Genomic DNA, 25,479 nt, shown 5'->3' with positions numbered 1-25,479 from the left:
TCCGGAATTCCATGCCCAAGCATCCCTCCACCCAGCAATATCCCAGGAAGGGAGGAGGCAGGTGAAACGAGGGCCTCTATTCATACCAATAAACTCTTCAGCACAAGCCAGGACCGCATACTCAGTTCTTAACTGAGAAGTAACCCTGGTTTATCAGGTAATAGTCTCTTCATTACATTTTGCTACCTCATCATTTTTAAAAAGTGTATCAAGTTAGACAAAGTTTGTTGCTCTTTTAACCTTAAGCCTTTCCATTTCCCTTATGGACATTCTTCTATCTTGCCAGTCCAGATTCCCCAGGGTATATTTTTATTACAAATAGAAAATTCTTGTTAGTAGAGAACAAAGGAGCTATACATAGGATACAGAATTTGGCTCTCTTCTGTTTACTCCATGAACATAAAGTTGTGCTTCATTTCATAAAAATGTCAGCATCTCCTCGCCATACATACTGAGTTTACTTTCTTTGTGTTTCTGATAAAAAGTGCACTACAGGTGTCAGCAGCATTATAACAATTATTTCTTCCCTGGTCAAGTTAGCATGTTGCGTTATAGTTTATTTCTAGATATCACCTTTGCAGAGTGGATTCCTTTGATTAGGCTAGAATTTCTCATTAACCTGCAAAATAATTTGTGTTTGTCTTCTTTGAAATTCCACACAAAGCAATCCCTGTAAAAGGCAAAGCTGTCCTGAAGGCTGGGAAAGGAGCCTAAGACACAGACTCAAAGTTACTCTTTTCAGGCAGGGCCAGCTGGGTAATCTTATCTGAGCTGGCTGCCAGTCAAGGTGCAGGATTCAGGGTTTTCCTTCTGCAAGCAACATTTGCCTCAGGGGGACCAATTGCTAACAAACAAGGGTCAACATTCTTGGAAATATGTTGGCCCAGGGTAGCAAGGTCTATTTCAGGAAACCATGGTGAACAGATTGAATCTCAGATCTAGATCTGCCCCAGCTTCGGCACTATTGGAGATCAGCACCTGGCGCTAGGACAGAGACCAGACAGAAAGGTGAGTTAGGAGGAAGCAAGGCACCCGGGAAAGGAGGCGAGACTGTGAAGGCACCTGCCCAGCTCTGAGTCAAAGGCTGTCACTCAGTTCGATTCAGGCACTCAGGCACTCACAGCCCAGCCCATTCCTTGGGGCTGGGGCAGGGAATTGCTATATGCAGGCTTACCTGGGGGAAAAACCAGAGGCTCACTTTAGTCCCTTCGGGTAATTGACACGCCTGAGCACCTGAGAGGGGGAGGGAGAACTTACCTCCATAAATGGTCCCACCCCTGGGCAAGGAGGTTCACTCTGGCAGGTAGCAGCAGAGGTGTGTACACCTGCTTCAGTCCAGCTCGGCCAGATTGTGAGAAGAGACTAGGTAGAGCAAGCCGAAGGAGTGAGTGAACCATGGACAAGTTGAAGTGTCCAGGCTTCTTCAAGTGCAGAAGAAAAGAGGTAAGGATCTGAAAGCTGTGGGGAAGTGGAGGGCCTGGGGAGGGCAAACTTAAGAGGGAGGTCTGAGCTGGGTTTTCATTTTCTGTGACTGTTGCTTGTTCTCCACAGTTCTATTCAGCTGTCTTCTAGTGTGCCTGTGATGTGCTCAGAGAATAGGGGAACTGGACATCAGCTCCTGTGTGGTAGCCAGGGTATGGGGACTCAATCCTTGACTCTGTTGCTCCCGAGGTCATGTCCATATGGTAGAGGGAAAAGCCAAACTGTGCTGCCCTTATGATCTGAAGAGCCGTCAATAGCCCAGGGCAGCAGCAGGTGGCCAGAGCAGCCCTGTTCCTGCCCACTCACCCCAGCCCCAAGTGGCCAGAGTTGCATCACCTGGTGGAACAGCAGAAACGGTCTCTGCAATTTTTCTGTTGCTTTTGGTAAAGCACTAGCCTTACACTCTAAGACAAGGAGAGAAATTAGCCTTCCCTTAACTCCCAATATCTAAAAACTACCTGCTCCTCAGGAAAGTAGCCTATGAATTCTCTGTTTTTCTTTTTCCTGAAAGCTACATTTGATACTTCTTAATGTTCTGCTATAATCTCAAAAATGCTGATCTCACTTCATTCATTTTGAAGATTTTGTTATTTGGAACCTGCTTTGCTCACATCTTTGACCACTCATGCTGCATGTCATTGAAACTTTACCACAATTGGGATGATGTCAAGCTGAAGGAGTACTAAAGTATTTACCAGAAAACCTCTTTTTTAAATTATAAGGGGCAAATTTTGTCAACAACTATTACTGCCATCAGCAGGGTTCTCCCAGGCTTTGGGAAGAGTTCGTGGCTAGAGTTTCAGAGTTTCTCTCCCCTGACCCTTTCTGTAACTCTGCTGTTTCATGCAATCGTGCTTCTGATTTAATAGCACAAAGACAAACAATACTTTTCCTTCTTTAGAAAGTGACAGCTTCATCTGAGAATTTCCATGTTGGTGAAAATGATGAGAATCAGGAACGTGGTAACTGGTCCAAAAAATCGGACTATCTTCTGTCTATGGTCGGATATGCAGTGGGACTAGGAAATGTGTGGAGATTCCCGTATCTGACTTACAACAACGGTGGAGGTATTTCCCCCCTTCTTTTCCCTCAAATTTTAAGTGGGGTGCTCATATACCTCTGTGGATATTTTGGTAGTTCAATAGTTGTAGAACATTATTTGGGTTCATGGAAAAATGGAAATTAAGCTTACTGTACTTATTATTAGACTATAAGCTACTGGCTCAAGTGAGGAATTTGGCTCCACAAATCTTCAGATATAAATTTGATAAAAGTTTTATAATTAGCACTTCAGATTTACTGATTTGAGAGCCCCTTCCACTTCAGCTAGGATTTACTCTTTATAAGTTTATGCATGCTTCTGTGATGATGTATTTCTATCCAAGTTGTGCTTTAGTTTTTAAATTGTTTTGTTCACTTGAAAGAAAGAGCTAAAGAGAAGGAAAGTCAGAGTGGAGAGTGATCTTTCATTCACTGGTTCACTCCCCAAGAGAGCCTCAATGTCTGGGGTTGGGCCAGGCTCAAGTCACCTCCAGGAATTTCATCCAGGTCTCCCATGTGAGTTTAGGGGTCCAGGTCAGTGAGCCATGTTTTTGCTGTCTTCCCAGACACATTAGAAGGAAGATGGAATGAAAGTAATCTAACTAGGAGTTTCACAGTTTTGGCCCACTTTAATTTTCAGTGAAACTAAGAAAAAAATAGCAAAATCTGGTCTCTTAGAAATTCAAATGGATTATTTGCTTAACTTGAAGACATTGAATTTTATAATTTAATTATGGAAGGAAATTCATAAAACATGATTTAACATTTGTATTCTAAGTTGCACTGTTCAGTTCCTTATATTCTAAACTTGGCATATAATATAGATAATCCTTTAAAAATGTGATAATGTTTAATTCAAGGCTAGATGTTTTATTCTTGCAAAGTAATACTTTTCACATCTTGCATTTCATTAAAGTAGATTCAATCAGAGCACAGAGTAAAAATAACTTTGCGGTGACATACAAAGGGAAACAAAATGAATTGCACAATTCTGTAGTAATAGCAAAACAACTTTTCACTTACACCATCTTTTATTTACTTGTAATTATAGGTTCTCCTAAAAGTATAAAGGTGATATGTTCCAATGGTTCACCACTGGATACAAGTTAAACTGTGCTATTATCATTATTGCTATTAATTTGGGGGGTGTGCAGCAGGATTTTGTGTGGTGATGTTTGAGTCTTACATTTCTTGTTAATTGTCACATTAAAGTGAGCTTCATTTAAAACACTTTAAGTGTTGGTGGTGTAAATTCCTCTATCCCAAGCCTAGGTTATTCAGTCTTGGGGTTTGTGTTAGTATTAGTGGGAAAATGAGTCAGAAATCATGATCCTTAGTGTCTGTGATCTAAGGTCCCATGTGATAAAGAGAAGCATTTCGTCTGCTTTGGAGCCTTCTGTTTTGTGTATGGAAAACACATATGATGTTACATATGTGTTTACTCAGTAATTGTCAGGAATTTCTTGGAAACTATATTAGATTAATAGAGAACTTTTAAGAAAAAAAATATATATGTTTTAAATTTAGAGTGATAGATTCTATTTGCTGATTTACTCCCAAAATGGTAACAATGGCTGAAGCTGCCCAGGCTCAAGTTTGGAGCCAGCAGCTTCATTCGAGTTTTCCACATTGATAGCAGGATCCCAAGCCTTTGGGCCATCCTTCGCTGCTTTCCTAATCCATTAGCATAGAGCTGGATTGGAAATGGATCAGCTGGGACAAGAACCAGCACCCAAATGGGATGCTGACATTGTAGGAAGTGGCTTAACCCTTCTTGCCAAAATGCTTTCCTCTTTTTAATATGCTTTCCTCTTAATAAAGAATTTTGATATATAACCAAATCAAAATAGAATTATTGATAATATGCTATAGTGTTTTCCACCATTTCCTTCTGAAGCTAATATTTATTTTTTAAAAGATCCTGTCATATATAATACCGAAGTAGGTAACTTAATGCTGGTAAAGCTTTTTATTGCTGAAATTGAGTGGGAATATTTTACATTTTTTCCTCATGCTTATTATTGGTAGGACTTACATACCTGTTAGTCATATTAATAAATGTATGTATAATTGCAACATTTACCCAAACACATTTGTCCCAATGGCTTAGACTTCTGGATTAGAATTAAAATAAACTCAGTTGACTATTAGTATAGAACAAACTCTATTATTTCATTTTATGGGGTTTGTGTACTATTCACTTAAAGATTTTTACTAACATGTAATATTTGTATATGTTTATGGAGGAGAGCACAGTATTTCGGCACATATCTGTAGTATAAACTGATAAAATAATTATGTTTTAAAGATTTGTTTTATTTATTTGAAAGGCAGAATTACAAATAGAAAAAGGAAGAAAGACCATGTAAGCTCAAGCTTTTCTAACCATTAACTCTCTCTTCAAATGGCCACCATGGCTTTGGTCAGGTTGAAGCTGGGAGCTTGCAACTCCATCTACATCACCGGAGTGCAGAGGGCCAAGAATATGGACTATGTTCTATTGCTTTCTTAGGTACACTGCCAGAAAGCTAGGTAGAAAATCCAGTGCCTATATCAGATGCCACAGATGCCAGAGTCACAGAGAGTGGGATAATTGTGCCTTTCTTATGTGTGTGTGTGTGTGTGTATACATAAAACATTTTTTTTAAATCACATTGATGGAGAAAGAAAGTATGTACACTGATAAAATTATGATAAAATATTTTGAGCATTAGAAATATTTTTCCCAGACATGATGTCACAATACCCTAATATGAAAAGTACACGAGCAAAAAATATTAACATGGGTAAATAAAATATAGAAAATTCAAAAGCCATATTTATTTTAAAAACTTTGAAAGGAATTGTAGAATATTTGTTGGTTAATTTTAGTATTTAGTCTCTGATTAAATATATTGTCTAAGAAATGAACAATGAGCAATAGTATGGCAAAACCTGGTCCAAAAAAAAAAGGAAAGAAAGAAAAGGCTAAAACAAGAAAAGTAGACTGGAAAAATCTAACTTGAGAGAACTGAGCCCTATAAAATTGATCTTACCTGAATCTTGAAAGGTCAGATTGATTAAAATAACAAATACGTGACTTATTAACAATGAGGAAGCAGTAAGTGACTGTTTAGGGATTAAAGAATATAATTGTGAAAGCTGCTAGTCTGAATAAAATTTAATATATGTACCAAGTCTTTTTTAAGATTTATTTTTTTTTATGGAAAGGTGGATCAGATTTACAGAGAGGAGAAATAGATCTTCATCTAAAAGTTCACTCCACAAATGGCAGCAATGGTTTAATCTGAAGACAGGAACCTCCTCCAGGTCTCCCATATGAGTATATGGTCCCAAGGTACTAGGCCATTGTCTTACTGCTTTGTCAGAACGCATGCAGAGAGCTGGAAGGGAAGTGGAGCATCTGGGATAAGAAGCAGCACCCATATGGGATACCAGGGCTTATAAAACAAAGATTTAGCCAACAGAACAATTTTACTGGGCCCATTAACCCAAGATGTAAAAAGAAAACCTATTTTTGACAGTGGAAGGAAAACTTACCATGAAACACCTGTGTCTGCCATTTAGCCAAGTGTTTTCACATAGACCCTGTATTTGAACCCCTACCACAAACTGATGAGCTGCTATTGTCCTGGATTTTCATGTGGAATCCAACAGTCAGAGGTTAGGCAAGTTGCCCTGGGTCCATAACTGTACATGATGCAGCTAGGGTTTTAGCTTCGCTCTGTCTGGATGCAAAGTCTGTGGTCATTTCACACCTCCAGCTGACCTGGTATGGGCTAGTGTTTCTAATGATCATATCCTCATTAGTTACTTGTAGCGTGGTGGTCTCATGGATGAGAAGTCCAAGTTTTAGAGAATCAAACTACTATCTCACAGAATGTAGTTTGAATCCCAAACCCAGTGTTGCCTGTCTCCACTGCATCAGGATGTTTGAAAATACCGCGGTGATTGTCAGGCTGCTACCAAATCTGAAGATGTAATGGTGTTTTCCTGCCTTTTGTAGGTGCCTTCTTGATACCTTACACAATTATGCTGGCACTGGCTGGTTTACCACTGTTCTTCCTAGAGTGTTCAATGGGGCAGTTTGCTAGCTTGGGTCCAATTTCAGTCTGGAGGATTCTTCCATTGTTTCAAGGTTTGTATGAATGGTCTTCATCACGATTATTGGACTGTGTGGATTTATCTTTCTGCAGGAGGTGGAAGGATGGTGTTTACAATTTTGGGTGTGTTTTGTTTCCTTGAGGAAGAGAATATAATGGTAGCTCCAGATGGTTATTGGCAGGGGTGAGGGAGATGTCGACCAAGGTTGGATAGGAGAAATGTGTGAAGTAAGAGAAATAAAAGCTCAAGAGATGAAGTGTACAGTGTAGTGTGGTGAGTCCAGTTAGTGCATAACTGATAGTACATTGAGTTTTCGAAAGATGTAAAGAGAATGTAAATGATAACCATGTGAGGCAATGCATTTGTAAGTGAACTAGATTTCACCATTCCACAGTGCATGTTTACTTCAAAATGTGATACTGTCCTCAGTAAATAAATACAATTTTACCTGTTGATGTATAACATTAAACCAGACTTGTAAAGGGAAAGAATCATGCGTTTGGTGTTCTCCTGTACACTTTGCCACAACTGAATGTAAAATAAAATGTTAATTTTTAGTTGATTTTTGTGGGCTGTAGAGGTGGGAGAGGTTAGAAAGAACACCAGAGAGAACAGTGCAAATGGCATTATTTTCTTAAGTTCACCTTTTGAATACTTTTGGCACATGGTCCAGTTATGCATTAACTTCATGGGCCTAGCATTTTTCTGCTAAATATGCAGTCTTTGTCTTAGTTTAGTGCCTCACATGTCTTTTACAAGGCTGCATTTAGAAGAGTTGAAGGGCAGGTCATTATTTTCTCCTGCACACTCCTCATGCCACAGGTACCATGAAGCTTTCTGTCTGTGTATTAAACATCCTTTTGGTATGTGCTAACTGCTGGAAAGTATTTGTAAGGGTCTGCCCAGATGTTTGCAAAGGCCGGTTTGCAGTGAGCATGGCTGAAGGCAGGAGTCAAGAACTCCATGCCTGTCTCCCATGTGAGTATCAGGGGCCTGAGCACTTGTCACCATCCACTGCTTTTGCAGGTGCATTAGCAGGGAGCTGGATGGAAAATAGAGCAACCCAGACTGGACCCGGTGCTCTTCTGGTATGATGGAGTCTCAGGTGGTGGCTTAAGTTGATGTACCACAAGTCCTGGCCCATTCACTTGACCTTAGTACATTTTTCTAAGAAACCAAAAAGCTGTTTAACTGATGATTTCATGGAAACTGTGATATAGCTTTATAAAAAGAAAGTTAAATTGGCACAATACATTTCACTGAAGTCTGTTGATTACTGATTGTTCTGTTTTCCAGGTGTGGGAATTACAATGGTCCTGATATCCATTTTTGTGACAATCTATTACAATGTCATTATTGCCTATAGTCTCTACTACTTGTTTGCGTCTTTCCAAAGTGAACTTCCATGGAAGTATTGCTCATATTGGTCGGATGAGAACTGCAGCAGGTCGCCTATAGGTAATTTCGTTGATGTGTTTTTGAACATACCACCAACTCCATATCAGTTGCCTGTATTTCTAAATAACTTAAAGGCTTAGATCATTTTCTAATCACTTGTAACCCCATTAGGCCCAATCCTAACCAGTATGTAGGTCACTGCTGAGAGCAGAATCTAGCACTTACAAATCTGAAAATTGTTTAATACAACATGCAATCTCTGAGGGCAATCAGGAAGGATGAAGCATGCAGAGGAATCCTTTTGTAGACAGAGGAGAAGGAAGAAATGAGAAAGTAATAAAGATAGGAGAAAACAGTTTTCCAGGATAGCAGTGTGTGTGTCTCGGGACCGTGGGCATTGTGCATGCCCTATGTTCCTCTTCTTTGGGATGATGGAGCATCAGTTCCTTGGACCATAACCACCACAGAGACCTCAGCCTATCATGATTACCTGTACCCATCAGAGGATAAAGTTATGAAGATGAAATGTTTTTGAGTAAGTTAGGGGTATCAGTTCATCTATCTGGGTTAGATAATAAGACACGGTACTTAAAGCTCCTCGGAACACTAAGTTCCAGCTTGAACAGTGATTAGTTTGTACCTGTTATGGTCACTGTATTTCTATGAAGACAGTCACAGTTTAAAAGGTCAGGTAGTTTTCTACTCAATCCCAGATTGTAGTGGAGAGCATTTCAGATGCTGTACGTGTGTGGCTTATTTCATCTGAACATTGCTACAACACTACCAGCAGCTGGTAACACTTTTGAGTGGAATTTCAACCTTTTACCATTGCAGCCCTCCCCCTCCATTGCTAAGATATTATCTTTTTACAACTAGGTACATGTCCATGTGTCTCAAGTTTTGTGTTGTTATTGTTTTTTAGTAACCCAGTGTAATGTAAGCACTGGACCAGGGGAGAGCATCCAAGTGAATAAAAGCTGGATTAATCTCAACAATCTGACCTGCATCAATGGGAGTGAGATTTATCAGCCAGGGCAGCTTCCTAGTGAACAGTATTGGGAGTAAGTATTCATTTCTTAAGCAGATATTATTAAATGGCTTTTAGGGAGTAGCCATTAAACCTAGTGGCGTGGTGACACAACCCTTTTGTGTCCCTGGATCCAATTTCTGCTTCTGGTTCCTGACAGCATCATGGAGGGCTCCCGTTGGATTCCTGCTGCTTACCATGGAGAACTAATTTTAATTCCTTCACTACCCCATCTTGGCCCTGCCTTACCTGTGGACCTCTGAGGAATGAGCCAACAGGTGGCAGCTCTATCTTTCTCTCCCTCACTGTTTAGCATTCCTTCTGTGTCTCTGCCTCCCCACATTTTTGTAAGCTTTTCCAGTCAATAACCAAATAATGATCAAACCTTTCTTTGACTCACATAAATACAAAAAATTATAACAGATTCCTTTTAATCTTTTCCTATCCCTGAAATGTTGAAATTGGGTTATAGAAAATATTTTGTCTTTAATGAATTCACTATGTAATTAGTTCATTTGAACAAGATACGATTTCTTTGGTGTTAACTGGCCGTACGTAATTGTGTTGCCTTAAATAAAAGTGCTAATATTGCTGAGTACAATAAGAAGTTGTAGTAACAAACATTTTGGTAGTGAGTTTCATCGGGGAAGGTTTTTATACCTGCAACTTATTTTATCTTTTATTACAACTTTCATTTTTGGTAGCAGTATATATAAATGTATATTTGCTTTTGTTTATTTAGAATGATTTACCCACTACCTTTACTTAATGCCTTTGTATCTAGTACTGAAAAATCAGGTCCTCCTCAATATGTGACCTTTTTCTAGAAAGTTAAAAATTTCACTCACATAGAAATTGCACCCATTTATAATGTACTGTCTTCTTAATCATGTATGCATTTTGTCGTGTCCAATCAGAGTAAAGTCTTATTTTCACTACCAATTATCCTCTCTTTATGATGAAACATTCAAAATCATTTTCATTTCTTTTAGGTTATTTACTCATTTTTGAGAAAGGTAGAGTTTTAGAGACAAAGATGGAGAGAGAGAATCTTCCAAAACCCCACCCGACAATTCATCTCTGTCTCTCATGTGGATAGCAAGGACCCAAGAACTTGGGATATCACCCACAGCTTTCTGATACCTCGTCAGGAAGCTGTGGCACAAATAGAGTAGATGACATCATAAGTAGCAGCAAAAGTTGTGCCCCAACACAGCCTGAAAATTTTTTCTTTATTTTCTAATAATGTGTAGTATATTCTTCTTATCTCTAGTCATCTTCATGTGTAATAAAACAGGGCAAACTCCCTGTCCTATCTAACTATAAATTAATATCAATATTTTTCTATTCTGTCACCTCCCTCCACTTTGTATAGCCTATAATAACCAGCATACTATATTCAACTGTTCTGAAATAAAATTTCAGATCCCACATATAAGTGTGAGAACATGTGATGCTTTTGTTTCTGTGCTTAAATAATGGCTTCTTGGCACAACTGTGTTCAAATAAATAGATTTCCTCTTTTTTTTCATGGCTAAATAGTGTTCTATTGACTCATTTAAACTTTTAGATGCCTAAATGTTCTCACATGTCCTATCAAAGTAGAATATTTATATTTATGCAAATATGTGCATATATGTAAAAGGCATGAATATTGCCACCATTTGGATTTGTTTATATCCACAAATTGGCATTAAAGAAATATTTAATTATAATTTAAATATCATATCCGTTACTTTAATTTGAGAAAAACAAAAGAACAAAAATGAAGGCATGGCATAAAAACAGTTTGAAACATTAGGAGGAAAGACAGATAGAAGAATCAGATCTTTTTTTAATGGAGACACAATTATTCATAGATCTTTGATTTTAATTTTTCTGTGAGAGGAAGAGAGAAGGAGGGTTCCTAATCCCTAGTTCACTCTCCTATGGTCCAAGCCTGCAGCCAAGAACTCTCTGAGTCCCCCACATGGGGGCAGCAGTCATCACCTGTTGCTACCAGGGCCTGCATTAGCAAGAAGCTGGCATCTGAACCCAGAGATGCAACAAGGTGGAGGAATCCACCACCGGGGGGGGGGGGGGGGGGGGGAGGGCGGTTGGGGGAGGGGGAATCCCTGTGCCTATAAAACTGTGTCTCATAATGCAATGTAATCAATTAAAGAAAAAAGAATCCAGAGATGGGCCCTGAGCCCGGGCACTCCATTGTGGAATGTGAGCATGCTAACTGCCAGGCCAAGCACTTCTCCAAGTTGATCTTGGAGCATAGGATATAGATGTGTAGATTGGGTGCAATTAGCCCTTAAGCAGAGAGCCTGGCTTTGTCATTCCTTCAGCCTGCTACCCCTTCCTGTAATAGTAAAAGAGCATTGGTATATCGGTGTGATGCAATATTTATGAAAGTTCCCCTGGATGAGAGAAAATACAATCTCCAATGTATGTGTTCTCAGACAAGCAATTGTGCATTCATAAATGTCTTGTGTGTTTTCAGTAAAGTGGCACTCCAACGATCAAGCGGAATGGATGAGACTGGAGTCATTGTGTGGTATTTAGCGCTTTGTCTTCTTCTGGCTTGGCTCATAGTTGGAGCAGCCCTATTCAAAGGAATCAAGTCTTCTGGCAAGGTAATTTGGGAATCACAAGCAACACTCAAGTAGCTGCTTTCCAGATCATTGGAGTTCCATGTCAGCCGTTACCAGACACATGATGGGAACATTCGGATGTGGGAAAGGCTTTCTAAGGAGGCATTCTAGCTCTCAGTAAATGCCTAGAGTGACAGCCATTGTTAAGAGTGAAAAAATACTAGAGCAGTGCTTGGTCAACATGTACCCTTCTTGCTGAAAGAACACTCATTCTGAGGCTTGAGCGTATACTTCACAAATTTCTGCCTCACTGTAGGAGGGTGCCCTTTCAATAGATTGCAGGTCAATATATTGCAGCACTTGGTTAGGAATGTCTAGTCCTTGTTATGTAGACTGACAGTATAGGGACTCCCTGTGTGGAGAGAGGAGATGGATGGTAGGTAATCATTCTGTTAACCTGAGATAACCAAAACTGACCTAGAACCTTGTGTGTGTGGGAAGAGGCCTATTACAAAAAACGTTATTTTATCCCCATTTTCTTGTTTTGTGGTTTAAGCATTCACATAATATGATGGGAATTTTGAGAACTGCATATGGTTTTCTCTATGAGCAGTTGTACATTTTGAGAAAAAGTAAATGATTATTGTTTTGACTGCTTGACTGACATTTCCTTCAAAGTGGGAGACACCTACTAGGAGATGAGAGGGATTTCTTTCTCCTGGGGGCTGAACATATACTGCTGCTTGGAAATCGTTTCCCTTTTCACTGGAGTGCAGTGCATGCTGACAGCAGACTGCTTCCTCAGACATTTATGGGTATACGTTCCTGAAAGCACACCATCCGGCTCCCAAGTCACCACTGTGGATGTGTTGCTTATTGGCATGGGAACTGTGGGAAATGTGCCTTCATACATCACAGTGCCTTTGCCAAGGGCTCTTTGAAAGTGGCTGGAGCAGGTGTTGGAGCTAAGTCACCTTTGGCATTGGAATCACCGGGCTTCTTAGGGCCCTTACTGAATCCCCAGTATTCACCTCACTAGTATATAAGTGTGACTCATGCACACTTACATACCCTGATCCCGAAGAAAGGCATTAACTTTGGGTTGCTTTTCTTGGCAGGTGGTTTATTTTACAGCTCTTTTCCCTTATGTGGTCCTACTCATCCTTTTAATACGAGGAGCAACCCTGGAGGGTGCATCCAAAGGCATTGCATACTACATTGGATCACAGTCGAATTTTACCAAATTGAGGGAAGCTGAGGTAAGCATGTGGACTTGGATCACTTAAGGAAGCAAGCCTTAAGCTCAAACACCAAAAGTCTTTGGTCCCTGTGAGTGTCATAACACAGTAGGTTTAAACAGAGTGTACAATTCTTATTTTGTTTTGGAGATTGTCGCATTGCATTGCTTCCACTGGCCATGTTGGGATATGGGATTAGATGAAGGATGTATGGAGCTGATTTAAGGCATGATGCCAGTGAGCAGAATCATTAATCAGAATAAGGAATGTATGGGGAGAAGGCAGTGGAGCAGGCTGGGTGTGAGATATCAAATCACAATTAGATATAATAAGCTGCATTTATTTGTAGCTCAGTGGGGTGACAGTGTCTCCCAGTACTGTGAAATATACCGTATTAACAAGTGGAAGATATGAGCTTGGAGTCTCTGCGTAAGGAAAAATTGTAGGGAGGCATGTGTGCCATCACCTAATTTGATTAATGTTGCTGAATTCATAAACTGTAATTTTAATGACCTACACAGTTTCACAAATTATGCATGTTAATAGTTTTTGAAACATAAAAAGCGATGAGAAAATAGAGTGATTTAGTAGATGCTCGTATGCATCATAATTCTTGAAAAATTGTGGAATACCAGGCTTGATAAAAATGAAAATATTTTTCTTATCACAACAGATATGGATAGTCAACAGAATTTAAGCAAAAATTCTTAGTAAATTTCTTGTAGGACATGACAAATAACTTTAAAATTGATGTGACAGGAAAAGGCACCATGTATATGAGGAGGGTATTTCAAGCGCTTTTTCTATGAGATTTGAAGCACCCTAATAGTCCTATAATAGGTAAAGTAGTTTTATCAATAAATTGTCACCTGATGTTATAAAAAGATTCCCAGTCAAATGTAACTTGAGATCTTGCAGAGATCTTTAAGCAGGTTAGTGGGTAAAGGACAGCCCTGGAGATCAACATAATTGATATCCTATAGATATCCGATGCAGATCATATCACTATCTGTCAAAACCTGATAATCCCATTTGGGGAATAAGATGAAAGGAGCTTTCCACATCATGATAGTTATAATGTCAATCTTAGGTGGTTTGAGAGCTTAACATAATTGGCAAAACATTAAAACTTCCAGAAATCAATAGAAAATACTGGGCTTTTTAAAAAAATCACATTAGAAGTTTTTAAGTTAACATAGATCAAGGACAATTTCAACTTACGTGAGCAAAGTTGGGATGCATTTATAAATGTTAGGCAATAGATACTTTAGGACATTAAGAACTTCATGTAGAAGTGTAAAAAATAAATCACAAATTGTGAGAAAAAAAAATTCAGAGCAAATTACTCCTGTGCGAAATAAAGAGATCAAAATATACTAATTGCTGGTAGAAATTGGGAAAATCAAGTTTTGACTCACAGCCTGAAAATTGGATTATGTTAGGACGTCTGACCTGAAGTAGTGTCTTGGTGTAGTGGGTTATCCTGACATCTGTGACAGTGGCATCACACACTCCAGGCTGCCTCACTTCCGATTCAGCTCCCTGCTAATATGCCTGGGCCAGATCTAGATATATCCCAAGGACTTCTTTGCCAATATGTAGGAGACCTGCATGGAGTTTCAGGTCCCTTGCCTTGATAAAAGAGAAAGAAGGGTTGGGGGGGGGGAAGAGAGAGAGAGAGAAAGATGTTCCTTCTTCAACAGCAGATCTGTAGCAAATTTAATCTTCATCTCCCAAAATGACCACAGTGACCACGGAGCTGGGCCACCTGCTGTTGCCTTCCTGGATGTACTAATGGGAAGCTGGATCAGACGCCAGGCTCAGATTGGCCAGAGTTGCATGTGCTGACTTAACACACTGCACCACAATGCCAGCCCAGGTATAATCAATATCAGAAAATCCAAATTGTGTAGGCTCACATGTCTTATGGAACTCTTGTGTGAATTCAAAGACATGGAAAGCTAACCATACAGAGAAGGCCATGATAGACACAGAGTCAGAGTGGCATTTGCCAGTGGAAGGAGGAAATGGGAAAAGGCTGGTAACATTTTATTGCTTAGGCTTTGTAGTGTTCATTGAGTGTTCACTGTTACTTTTAAAATGTAGTCATATGTGTGAAATGTTTGATACAAATAAAAACGAACCATTTAAAAATAATGAATCGTTTTGTCCTTCAGGTTTGGAAAGATGCTGCTACCCAGATATTTTACTCCCTCTCGGTGGCTTGGGGTGGCTTAGTTGCTCTATCGTCGTACAATAAGTTCCATAATAACTGCTACTCTGATGCCATTGTGGTTTGCTTGACAAACTGCCTCACGAGTGTGTTTGCTGGATTTGCTATTTTCTCTATCCTGGGACACATGGCTCATATATCTGGAAAGGAAGTCTCGCAAGTTGTAAAATCAGGTACTTATGATCAACTTCGTTTAGTTCAATGTAGCTCACTTTTGACACTCTTGCATATTCTACCGAAATTAATACACTTTTGACACTCTTGCATATTCTACCGAAATTAATACACTTCTGATGCAGACCATCCTGTCCTGTCATCCCATCATGTATAATTTCTCTTTGAGAACGTAAAACTTCTTAGGCCATCTGGGTCAATAGGAATGCACTAGGGAATAACAGGTTCAGAGAACATGGTGATGTTTCTCTGGATTTGATTTATTCCTTTAGATGATCTACTTCCTGTATAATCACAGGTTTCAGCCTTCATGCTGAACACTTCCCATGCATTGCTAGGGCATGGGACAACGTATACGCAAATTTGTTTGTATAAAATTGTAGTGCAGGGTCAGCATTTTCGAGCACGAGTGTGCTACAAGATATTCAAGTGGCTTTACGTGTAGAGCTGTTTGTGTTTCTAAAGCAATCTGATGAATGGACTTCTATCTTTACATGTTTTCACGGTGAGTGCTTATTTATCTGTCTAAAGGGTCACAGGAAAGAATCCTAGAGGTCTTCCAAGTAGGAGGTGCTTGTTAAAGTTTTATTATAGCATCTATGGCTACAAATACAAATAGGTGGGGTGTCAGAACTAGACGGGGCCTTGGAGATCACATAGTGTGCAACTCCTCATTGAGAGAGGAGGGATTGGTGTGCAGAAATGTCCTGTGTTTGCATAATGATAGAGCCCAGGCTAGAAGGTAACTTTCATGAATCATATGTAGGTCGTTTGGGAAACAGAGAACTTGAAAATACACGAAATTGAGAAACATGAATTACATGATGAATAAACAATAAGTATTTCTAAAAGTAGCATCAAATAGAAAGCAACGTGATGTAATCTACAATTGCATTATAAACTGGTGTCAGAGAATTATATACTGGCTAACAGGACACTTCTCACAGAGTCAGGGTAAACATCATTTTCCCTCTCTAGAAGGTTTCTTCCACATAAACACATCTCTCTCTCTCTCTCTCTCTCTCTCTCTCTCTCTCTCTCTCTTAAGTGAAATTGAATTGCTTGAGAAAGGACTTATGTCAAGGATTGTAGTACTAAAGTACAATGACTTTTGTCTCCAATATTTTGATTATTTCCCAAGAATGTAGCTCTTCTTAGCAACTTACATAAAATGCCATTTATTTTTTCAGGTTTTGATTTGGCATTTATTGCTTACCCAGAAGCTCTAGCCCAGCTCCCAGGAGGCCCATTTTGGTCCATATTATTTTTCTTCATGCTTTTAACTTTGGGTCTCGATTCTCAGTTTGCTTCTGTTGGTGAGTATTGCTTTCAGTGTTTCATATCCCTCTTGTATTTTGTTCATTCCTAATCTCTTTGAAGCTATCCATTTCTTACTCCTAAAAGCTCCACCTTCGGTTAATCTCAGAATGTCCTTTCTGAACAGCTTTTTAAGTTGAATGTTAGATTATTCAAATGCATTTATGTGAGACAGAGCACTCCCACCCACAGGTTCTCTCTCCAAATACCTGCTATGGTCCAGGCAGAAGCCAGGAACCAGGAGATCAATTCCAGTCTCTCACATGAGTGAACAAGGAACTCAATTACTTGAGCAATCACTGCTGTTTCCCAGAGTTCTCCTTAGCAGGAAGCTGACCTCATGAGCTAGGGATCAATCACAAGTTCTCTAAAATGGGATACAGCCTGTTAACCAGTGCCTTCACTGGTAGGCCCAATGCCTCCCCTGCTTAGATTTTATCTTGAGAGATTTATATTTGATGTATTTGAAAGGATGAGTTAAAGAGAAAGATGGAGAGAAGACAGTGGTCTTCTACTTCCAGGTTCATTCCCCTGATGGCTACAAGTGCCTTTGCTGGGGCATGTTGAAGTCAGGATCCAGGATCTTCTTCCAGGTCTCCAACATGGGTGGCAATGACACCAAACAATTTGGGCTGTCTTCTGCTGGTTTTCCAGCCAATTAGCTGAAAGTTGAAACAGAAATGCAGGAGCAGGACTCAAACTGGTGCTTATATAGGATAGTAATATTGCGGTTTGAGGCTTTACCTGCAATAGCACAGTGCTCTCAACCGAACTTAATTTTACATATAGAAAAATATTACATTCGACAGAAAAAAACCATTCATGTTATCACACTTTCAGTATACCTGTTTTTTTTAAATAAACAGTTATAGGCGAATTTAATGTTCTGTTTCTCTCCTTAAAATTTCCTGTATTTTTTCCTAGAAGCAGCCGTCACAATGGATTGTGTATGTTACTCTGTTCATATTTGCTTGTTTTTCTAGAAATAAACAGCTGAATTTTAAAATTTCATGTAAATTTATATTTTTCTTTTAGAATTTTTTTTTAAAGTCAATGATACAGACAAAGGTAAAGGCATAGAGAGAGAAAACGATTCCTTGTGCATGCTCAGTTCCCAGATGGCAGCAATATCTAGTGTTGAGACTGATTGAAGTCAAGAGCCTAAAGATTCTTCTAGATTTCTCATGTGTGTGGCAGGAGCCCATGTCTATTGTGCATCTGCTGTTGCTTCCCCAGGAAACTTAATTCGAAGTGAAGCAGCTATGACTCAAACCTTGCATGTGAATGTTCATAGTCTTGTCAGGGTTGTTCTTTTTTGCTTTTATTATCAATTCATGTTTGATAAACAGACATAGGTCTCATTAATTCGTGATCTGATTGTTGCTACAGAGGTGGGCATTTGGACCCTGATATTTTTCTAATGTACACTGTTGGAGTGATTATCCTTACACCTGTCACTATGAACACATACTCCTTTCCTCTAAGATTTCTGACTAGAAGTCCTTAAACAAATTCATTATTTCATTTATTTAGTTATTTATTTTTATTGGAAAGGCGGATATACAGAGAGGAAGAGAGACAGAGGAGATCTTCCCTCTGATGGTTCACTCCCCAAGTGGCTGCAAAGGCCGGAGCAAAGCCAGTCCAAAGCCAGAAGCTTCCTCCAGGTCTCCACGTGGGTGCAGGATCCCAAGGCTTTGGGCTGTCCTTGACTGCTTTTCCAGGCCACAAGCAGGGAGCTGAATGGGAAGTGGGGCTGCTGGGATTAGAACCAGCACCCATATGGAATCCTGGCACGTTCAAGGCAAGGACTTTAACCGCTAGGCCACCACGCCAGGCCCCATTATCTCATTAACGCAATAAATTCTCATAGTTTGGTTACAGGATAATTCTTTTAGTTGCCTTCTTTTCTCTTTCAAGATTTACTTATTTTATTTGAAAGGCAGGCTTACAAAGAGGATTGACTGAGAGAGAAAGATCTTCCATCTGTTAGTTCAGTACTAAATGGCCACAACAATGGGATCTGAGCCGATGCAAAACCCAGAGCCAGGAGCTCTTTTGGTTCTCCCATATGGTTGCAGGGCCCAAGGACTTTAGCCAGTATTTGGTGCCTTTGGTAGCCATAAGCAGTGAACTGGATCAGAATTGGAGCTGACAGGATATAAACTGGTGCCCATATTGGATAATGGCGCTACAGGTAGAGGATTAGCCCGCTGAGCCATTACACTGGTTCCCTGACTTTCAAAGCCCTTGTAAATCTTGAACATATATCCTAGTCCTCCACTTCATATTTGTTTATGTGTGTAGTCAATTCTCTACTCAATGAATGCTTTTATTTCTTGTATTGATATTTGTTGGGCCTGGCATAGTAGCCTAGTTGCTAAAGTCCTTGCCTTGCATGCGCTGGGTCCTGTACGGGGTGCTGGTTCATATTCTGGCTGCTCCACTTCCCATCCTGCTCCCAGCTTCTGCCCTGGGAAAGCAGTGGAGAACCACCGAAAGCCTTGGGACCCTGCACCCATGTGGGAGACCTGGAAAAAGCTTCTAGTTCCTGGCTTTGGATGGGCCAATTGGAGAGTGAACCAGCACATGCAAGATCTTTGTCTCCTTCTCTTTGTAAATCTACCTTTCAAAAGAAGAAGAAGAAAGAAAGAAAGAATTGTATCCTTACTACATACTCAGTGTTCTTTTGATTTAAAACTATATAGTTGATGACTAATAAATTAACAATATGGGAAGCTTGATGTGGAGTATATGGGAACTCTTTATACCACATCACAATTTTTGTTTTATAAATAATTAAAAAAAGGTTTTATATTATGGCAATATAATTTAAAAGAAAAGCATCCATGGAATTCTGTCATTCCAATAATCCTGTTTCAAACCTTATAGTTGCAATAGCAAACTTGACAAAATAGGCAGAAAATTGCAAATGGAGCTGTATTTTATTTGTGTCGTTATCATCAGGTGTAGACTGCTAATGGAAGTAACTTTCAGTCTCAAAAGCAAGAAGCGGGACCTGGAGTGTTTTTTGAACACACACTTTCCATCTGATGAACAGAGTTTGACTATTGTGATTAACTTAGTTGGCAAATGAGTTGACTAATCATTTTGTTTCCTTCTGAAGAAACTATTACAACCACAATCCAGGATTTGTTCCCCAAGCTGATGAAGAAAATGAGGGGTCCCGTAACTTTGGGTTGCTGCTTGATCTTGTTTCTCCTTGGGCTCGTGTGTGTGACTCAGGTATGCTGCAGCTCTTCTTCCTGTACACAGAAGATTAGTTGAAGCATGTTGTAATCCAAATGAGGAAAGCAGAGATGTTTAGTGATTGTCTGAAGTTCAACTTGGACCAAGGTTGGCCGAGTTAGAGGCTCACTATCGGACAGTTCTTCCAATTCCAATAGGCTTATTGCTTTTAGTCCTAGACTCCAAGTTGCTTGGCAGCTACTACAGAACATGCAGATGTGGCATAGGAGTTTGACACTCCAGTATTTGAATGCTTGGGTTTTCTGCCAGGAACTCAGAATGAATGGATTATTTTGTGATATTTGGAGGCATGTTTGCATTTACATTTGCAACATTCACTTTCACATTTTAGCAGCAGTGAAACTAGAATCTATGAGAAGATTAAACTGATGAATTTTCAACTTGGATGCATCAATTATAAAGACAATGAAATTCTACTTTGAAGTAACTGACTATTTTTTTTGTAGGCTGGCATTTACTGGGTTCTTCTGATTGACCACTTCTGTGCTGGATGGGGCATTTTGATTGCAGCCATACTGGAAATAGTGGGAGTCATCTGGATTTATGGTAATAAGAACTATAGATAGTATTTATGTTATTATATAAATCGTGTAATTATGGAGTTTTATTTAACTAGTATGGCATCATTGCTTTTTAATATACTTACATAATTATGTAATAATAATTATTAAATATATTTGAAGGAGCCTCACTGTTGTAGGCTAAGAACATGCTTAGGTAGGAAGACAGTATTGTTCATGTGACCTTGAAGAAAAATACAAGCAAGGGCTCAATGCATGTTTTATGTTTTTTTTTAGGAGGGAATAGGTTTATTAAAGACATAGAAATGATGATTGGCACAAAGAAGTGGATATTCTGGCTGTGGTGGAGAGCTTGTTGGTTTCTCATTACACCTATCCTTTTGATTGTAAGTAATAATATACTGTAAATTTCAATTGATAATATACACATGTAGGAATTTATGTATAGTTTTTGAAGATTTAAATTTGTTTATTTGGAAGGCAGAGTTAGAGGGAGAAAGAGGAATACATTGAACGAGAGAGGAAGACATTTTCCATCCATTGGTTTATTCCCCAAATAGTCACAATGGCTGGGGTTGAACCAGGCCAAATCAAGAGTTTCATTCAGGTCTCAAACGTAGGTGGCAGGATCCCAAATCCTTGAGCCAGCTTCAGCTGCTTTCCCAGATGCATTAGCAGGGACCTGGATTGGATGTGGAGCAGCTCCAAATCGGACGCAGGCAGCAATATAACCCACAGCTGCATAGCACCAGTCCCTGTAGTATCAGTTTTGAGGCCTTGAACTTGCACACTCTGAGAAAATAGAGTTCTATAAATCCCAAAGTTACTGATAGCTGAAAGTTCACCAATAGGCTACAAACTATAAATCAGATAAATAAAATAAATTGTTAGTTTGTTCATTCCCTTAAAGGTATTCTGAATGATTAATCATTTTCCTAACTTCTTTGCTAGGGTCAGAAAATGCAAAGATACATTAAGGCTCAGATATTTTCTTAAAAGAATTTATTGTGAGTGTAATGATTGTGAAGAAGAAAGGCTCTTATTTTAATGCAATTTTTCTTAATCAAGGAGGCAGTTAGTGTCTGATGTTACCAAAATAACTGACCTGTGTTTAATAGAACAGGCTCCTGGTTTTGGCATGGTGCAGCCCTAGCTGGTGCAGCCTATTGGGGACTGAATCAGCAGGTGGAAGATGTCTGACTCTCTAGCTCACTGCTTTTCTGATAAATAATCTTAAAAAAATAAAAAGTGCCATTAAATATGGTTTTTCTAATCTGACAATTATGCATAATAAAGTCAGAACCTTATCAATGTAGAAAATCTCATGAGACTTTTTATCAGCTGATTTTCATTAATTGCACAGGATTGAAGGTTTACTTTTTAAAATACCAAACCTGAAGTATTAACTGATACAGATTACCATTCATCTTGTGTAAAATCATATAAATTGGACTCCAACATCACTCACGAGGATCTTATAGTGACATAATGGTAGTAATTGTGAAGCATATTTACATGTTTTTAATTACATTTACCTAGTGGAATCAATGGATTGAATTCTAAAATTACACCTTCATGTTTATTTATAAACATCTTATAGACTACTGGTTACTCACTGATTTTAGTGAAACAAAGGCCGCCATATTTGGGAAACCTCTAGGAGGTCTCAGGTTTGTTTACTATACAGGTTTCTAAATAATGAGTTTTAATGCTTTAATATTTAAAATGATCTTTTAATGAATTCAATTTTTATGAACTGTACAAGGGAGATTAGCATACCAGGAAGTAAAATTACCATGCAGTATGCAGCTCTACTCCTGATAAAAGTTTGGGCCATCCTCTACCACTTTACCAGGCCACAAGCAGGTAGCTGGAAGGGTATTGGAGCATCCAGGACATGTTCTAGCACCCATATGGGATTCTGGCACATGCAAGGCAAGGATTTTAGCCATAAGGCTGTTGCACTGGACCCTATGCATACACTTGTACATTGCAGTATTACCTATGGCTATACTTACCATGTCATGATACATTTAAATGTCAGAAAATTAAACTTGTGCTAAGGGTCTATATTACTGTGATAACACAGGGGAAAAGGTGAGAGGGGAAAATGCACAGGGAGGAAAAAAAAAGGGAAAGGATGAAACCCTATACTTATAAAACTGTATCATGGTACATAATAAATTTCAAAAGTAAGTCAACTTTAATGTTCATGTTTCTCTGTTGTGCCTGAACAAAAACTGGACATTTTCCCTTCCTTTTTGCTGTTTCCAGTAAGAGGCTGGGGTGGAGTGTACTTTGTAAACATATACTGGTTATGAATGCAAACTAATGTTTGTTTTGTGGGTAGAAGAGGTACTCTACATAGGGCAATAACAAAAACAGTTGCTAAGCCACGGGAAGAGCATGGCAACTAAAGTGTACTTGTTTCAAAAAAGAGATTTACTTGTTTATTTTAAATTCAGACTTTCAAAGATGTGGAAAGGGAGAGGGAGAGAATCTTAGATCTGCTGGTTCATTCCCGCAAATGACTGCCACGGCTTGGGACTGGTCCCTGCCAAAGACAGGAAGCTAAGGCTCCATCCCCATCTCTCTAATGGACAAAGGGGCCAAAACATTAGGGTGATTTTCAATGGCCTTACTAGGCACATTAATAGGTAGCTGATTGAAAGTGGAACAGCCAGGACTGGAACAGCATTGTCTGGATGCCAGTTTTGCAGGCAGCATCTTAACCCACAGTGACACAAGGCTGGTCCCACTAAAGCATCCTTTACATTTGCACTGAATTATAATTGTAATGCTTTCATTATGCAATACAATGGAACCATATTATTTTAAATCAAAGCTCAATAACAAAATTTCACAAATTATTTTACTCTCACTCCAAATTAAGGCCAAATATTTAAGTAACTATGTATGCAAAATTGGTATCTTTTATGAGTAAATAATGTCATTATTTTTGAAAGAATTTATTTAAATATAATTGAAAATAATTTAGTTGATTAATTTCATATTGGTGTACTCTGGTTTCTGATTATCTTAGTTGCTTGAATGTATTTATATTTTAGTTGCTTTGCATAAATTTCTTCTAAGGAATGCAAGGGTAGTGTAAGTGCGGTATAATCTCTTGCATTCATATTTCATTACACAGGCAATTTTAATCTGGTCACTGGTGCAGTTTCACAGACCCGAGTATGGCCAAATTCCATACCCTGACTGGGGAGTTGCTCTAGGCTGGTGTATGATTATTTTCTGCATTGTTTGGATTCCAATTGTGGCTGTCATAAAAATAAGTCAGGCTAAAGGGAACATTTTTCAAGTAAGTACATTAAATTAGTTTGAAATACTTTAACCTGTATGGTATAACACAATCACTTGGGTTATACATGTGCATGATCCAATCATCTGTCAGTGCATGACTCTATATGATAACATACGCATTTGTATGTGTTGGTGCATTAGACTCAGCTCCTTGGGGGGTCTGACCTTGACTTCTTGATGTCTCCCCAGGCTTACTGCAGTGATTAGCAGCTAGCAGCAAGGACGTCTGTGCTTGCGTTGAAGATGTCTCATAGCAAATGATCTTTTAAATTCCTCTTTTAGAAATCATGTGTTCAGTCAGACAAACTGTGATGAATTATCTTTCTAAAGTAAGATTTATATATTTATTTAGAAGGCAGAGCAGTGAGAGAGAGAGAGAGAGAGAGAGAGAGAGAGAGAGAGAGAATGAGAATCTTCCATCCACTAATTGACTCAACAGAGGGATACAATGGTCAAGGTTGAGCCAAGGCCAAACCAAGATCTTCATCTGAGTCGAACTTGTGGGTGCAGGGACCCAAGGACTTGGGCCATCATTTAACAGGGCCAGCTTTAACAGGAAGCTGTATGGGAATTGGGGTAGCAGGGACATGAGCCAGCGCCATGTGGGATGCCAGTGCCATGGGCAGCTTCTTAACTTGCTGTGCCACAATGTCTTCTCTTGATACATTCTCCTGAACACAGTCTGTACCCTGATTGAGCCCTCTTCAGTGGAGCCCTGAGGGGCCTGGCATTGGTTAAGACTTCTTACCAGACAGTGATAAGAAATGCTCAGGAGAAAGAAAGGCTTGCACCACTCCCCAAGCCCATGCAAGGATGGTTCTACATCAACACTTTATTCTGGAGCTCCCTTGCTTTGATTTGTCAACCTTCTGCACTCTGCACTGGTCTGGATCCTCATCCTCACCCTCAAGTCAGGCTGGAAATGCCTGAGAATTCAGCAAAGGCTTTTGCAGTGAGCACTGTTACTCTAAAGGATGCAGACTTTGAGATTTTTTTTACATGCTTGCTTATTTTCCTATATGGGTAGTACATTAACTTTTACATTTGATAGAACTTCTCCTGGCTGGGTTATTGCTTTCTCTGTTCCATGAATCTTATATGATTTTTGTTAAACATTTCAAATCACATGATTTGTTTAGTATTTGTCTCTTTGAAAATCATGGTACATAAGCTGTAAGACAATATTTTTGTTTTGCTTTTGTTTTTCAGCGTATCGTAAGCTGTTGCAAACCAGCTTCTAACTGGGGTCCGTACCTGGAAAGACATCGTGGGGAGAGATACAAGGGCATGGTAGATCCCAAAAGAGAGTCTCACCTTGAAATACCTACTGTTAGTGGTAATAGCATCCCAGAATGAAAGCTCACTATATATGTGGTTGAAACCATGGAAACTAAATAGTTTGAAAATGTGTTGAAAGCGTGATTATCAGACTAGGTGGAAATCTTATTTATTTTTATGTTAATTGAGTAGAAAATTGTATATACTTGTTCATTACACTGATATTTTTTTTCTATTTAAACAGGAATGTTTTACAGAAATGTGAATCTATTGTTTACCATGTGCTTACATTTGTTTTTAGATTAGCTATTTGTATAAACACATCACAACATATATTTCACGAAGACTTTTTTTTTGTAAATATTACCACAATGTTATTCTAATAAATCTGAGAATTCTCTTGAGCTGATTACTTAGGAAAAAATTACATTTTCCATTACACAAGGTTTTAAAGTGTGCTTACTTGTTTCTATTTTTTCTTCTTAAGGAAGCTGAG

General features: G+C 39.0%; 1 protein-coding gene across 1 annotated transcript; it reads left to right on the top strand.

Annotated features, from left to right (window-relative positions):
- Nucleotides 1-1,288: 1,288 nt before the first annotated feature.
- On the top strand, nt 1,289-25,479 carry LOC121169205 (sodium- and chloride-dependent neutral and basic amino acid transporter B(0+)). The gene is made up of 14 exons (XM_040999704.1): nt 1,289-1,443; nt 2,384-2,549; nt 6,530-6,661; nt 7,924-8,085; nt 8,948-9,086; nt 11,541-11,673; nt 12,750-12,890; nt 15,047-15,275; nt 16,467-16,592; nt 19,721-19,839; nt 20,310-20,409; nt 20,661-20,770; nt 23,536-23,703; nt 24,915-25,479. Exons 1-14 carry the CDS (start codon nt 1,396-1,398, stop codon nt 25,059-25,061), a joined length of 1,920 nt encoding a protein of 639 aa, XP_040855638.1. The 5' UTR covers nt 1,289-1,395; the 3' UTR covers nt 25,062-25,479.

Source organism: Ochotona curzoniae, unplaced genomic scaffold (genome assembly GCF_017591425.1).
Source record: "Ochotona curzoniae isolate NIBS_2020 unplaced genomic scaffold, NIBS_Ocur_1.0 scaffold_1852, whole genome shotgun sequence".
Lineage (NCBI taxonomy): Eukaryota > Metazoa > Chordata > Mammalia > Lagomorpha > Ochotonidae > Ochotona > Ochotona curzoniae.
The sequence above is the reverse complement of the archived record's forward strand: the minus strand, read 5'-3'. Positions and strand labels throughout refer to the sequence as shown.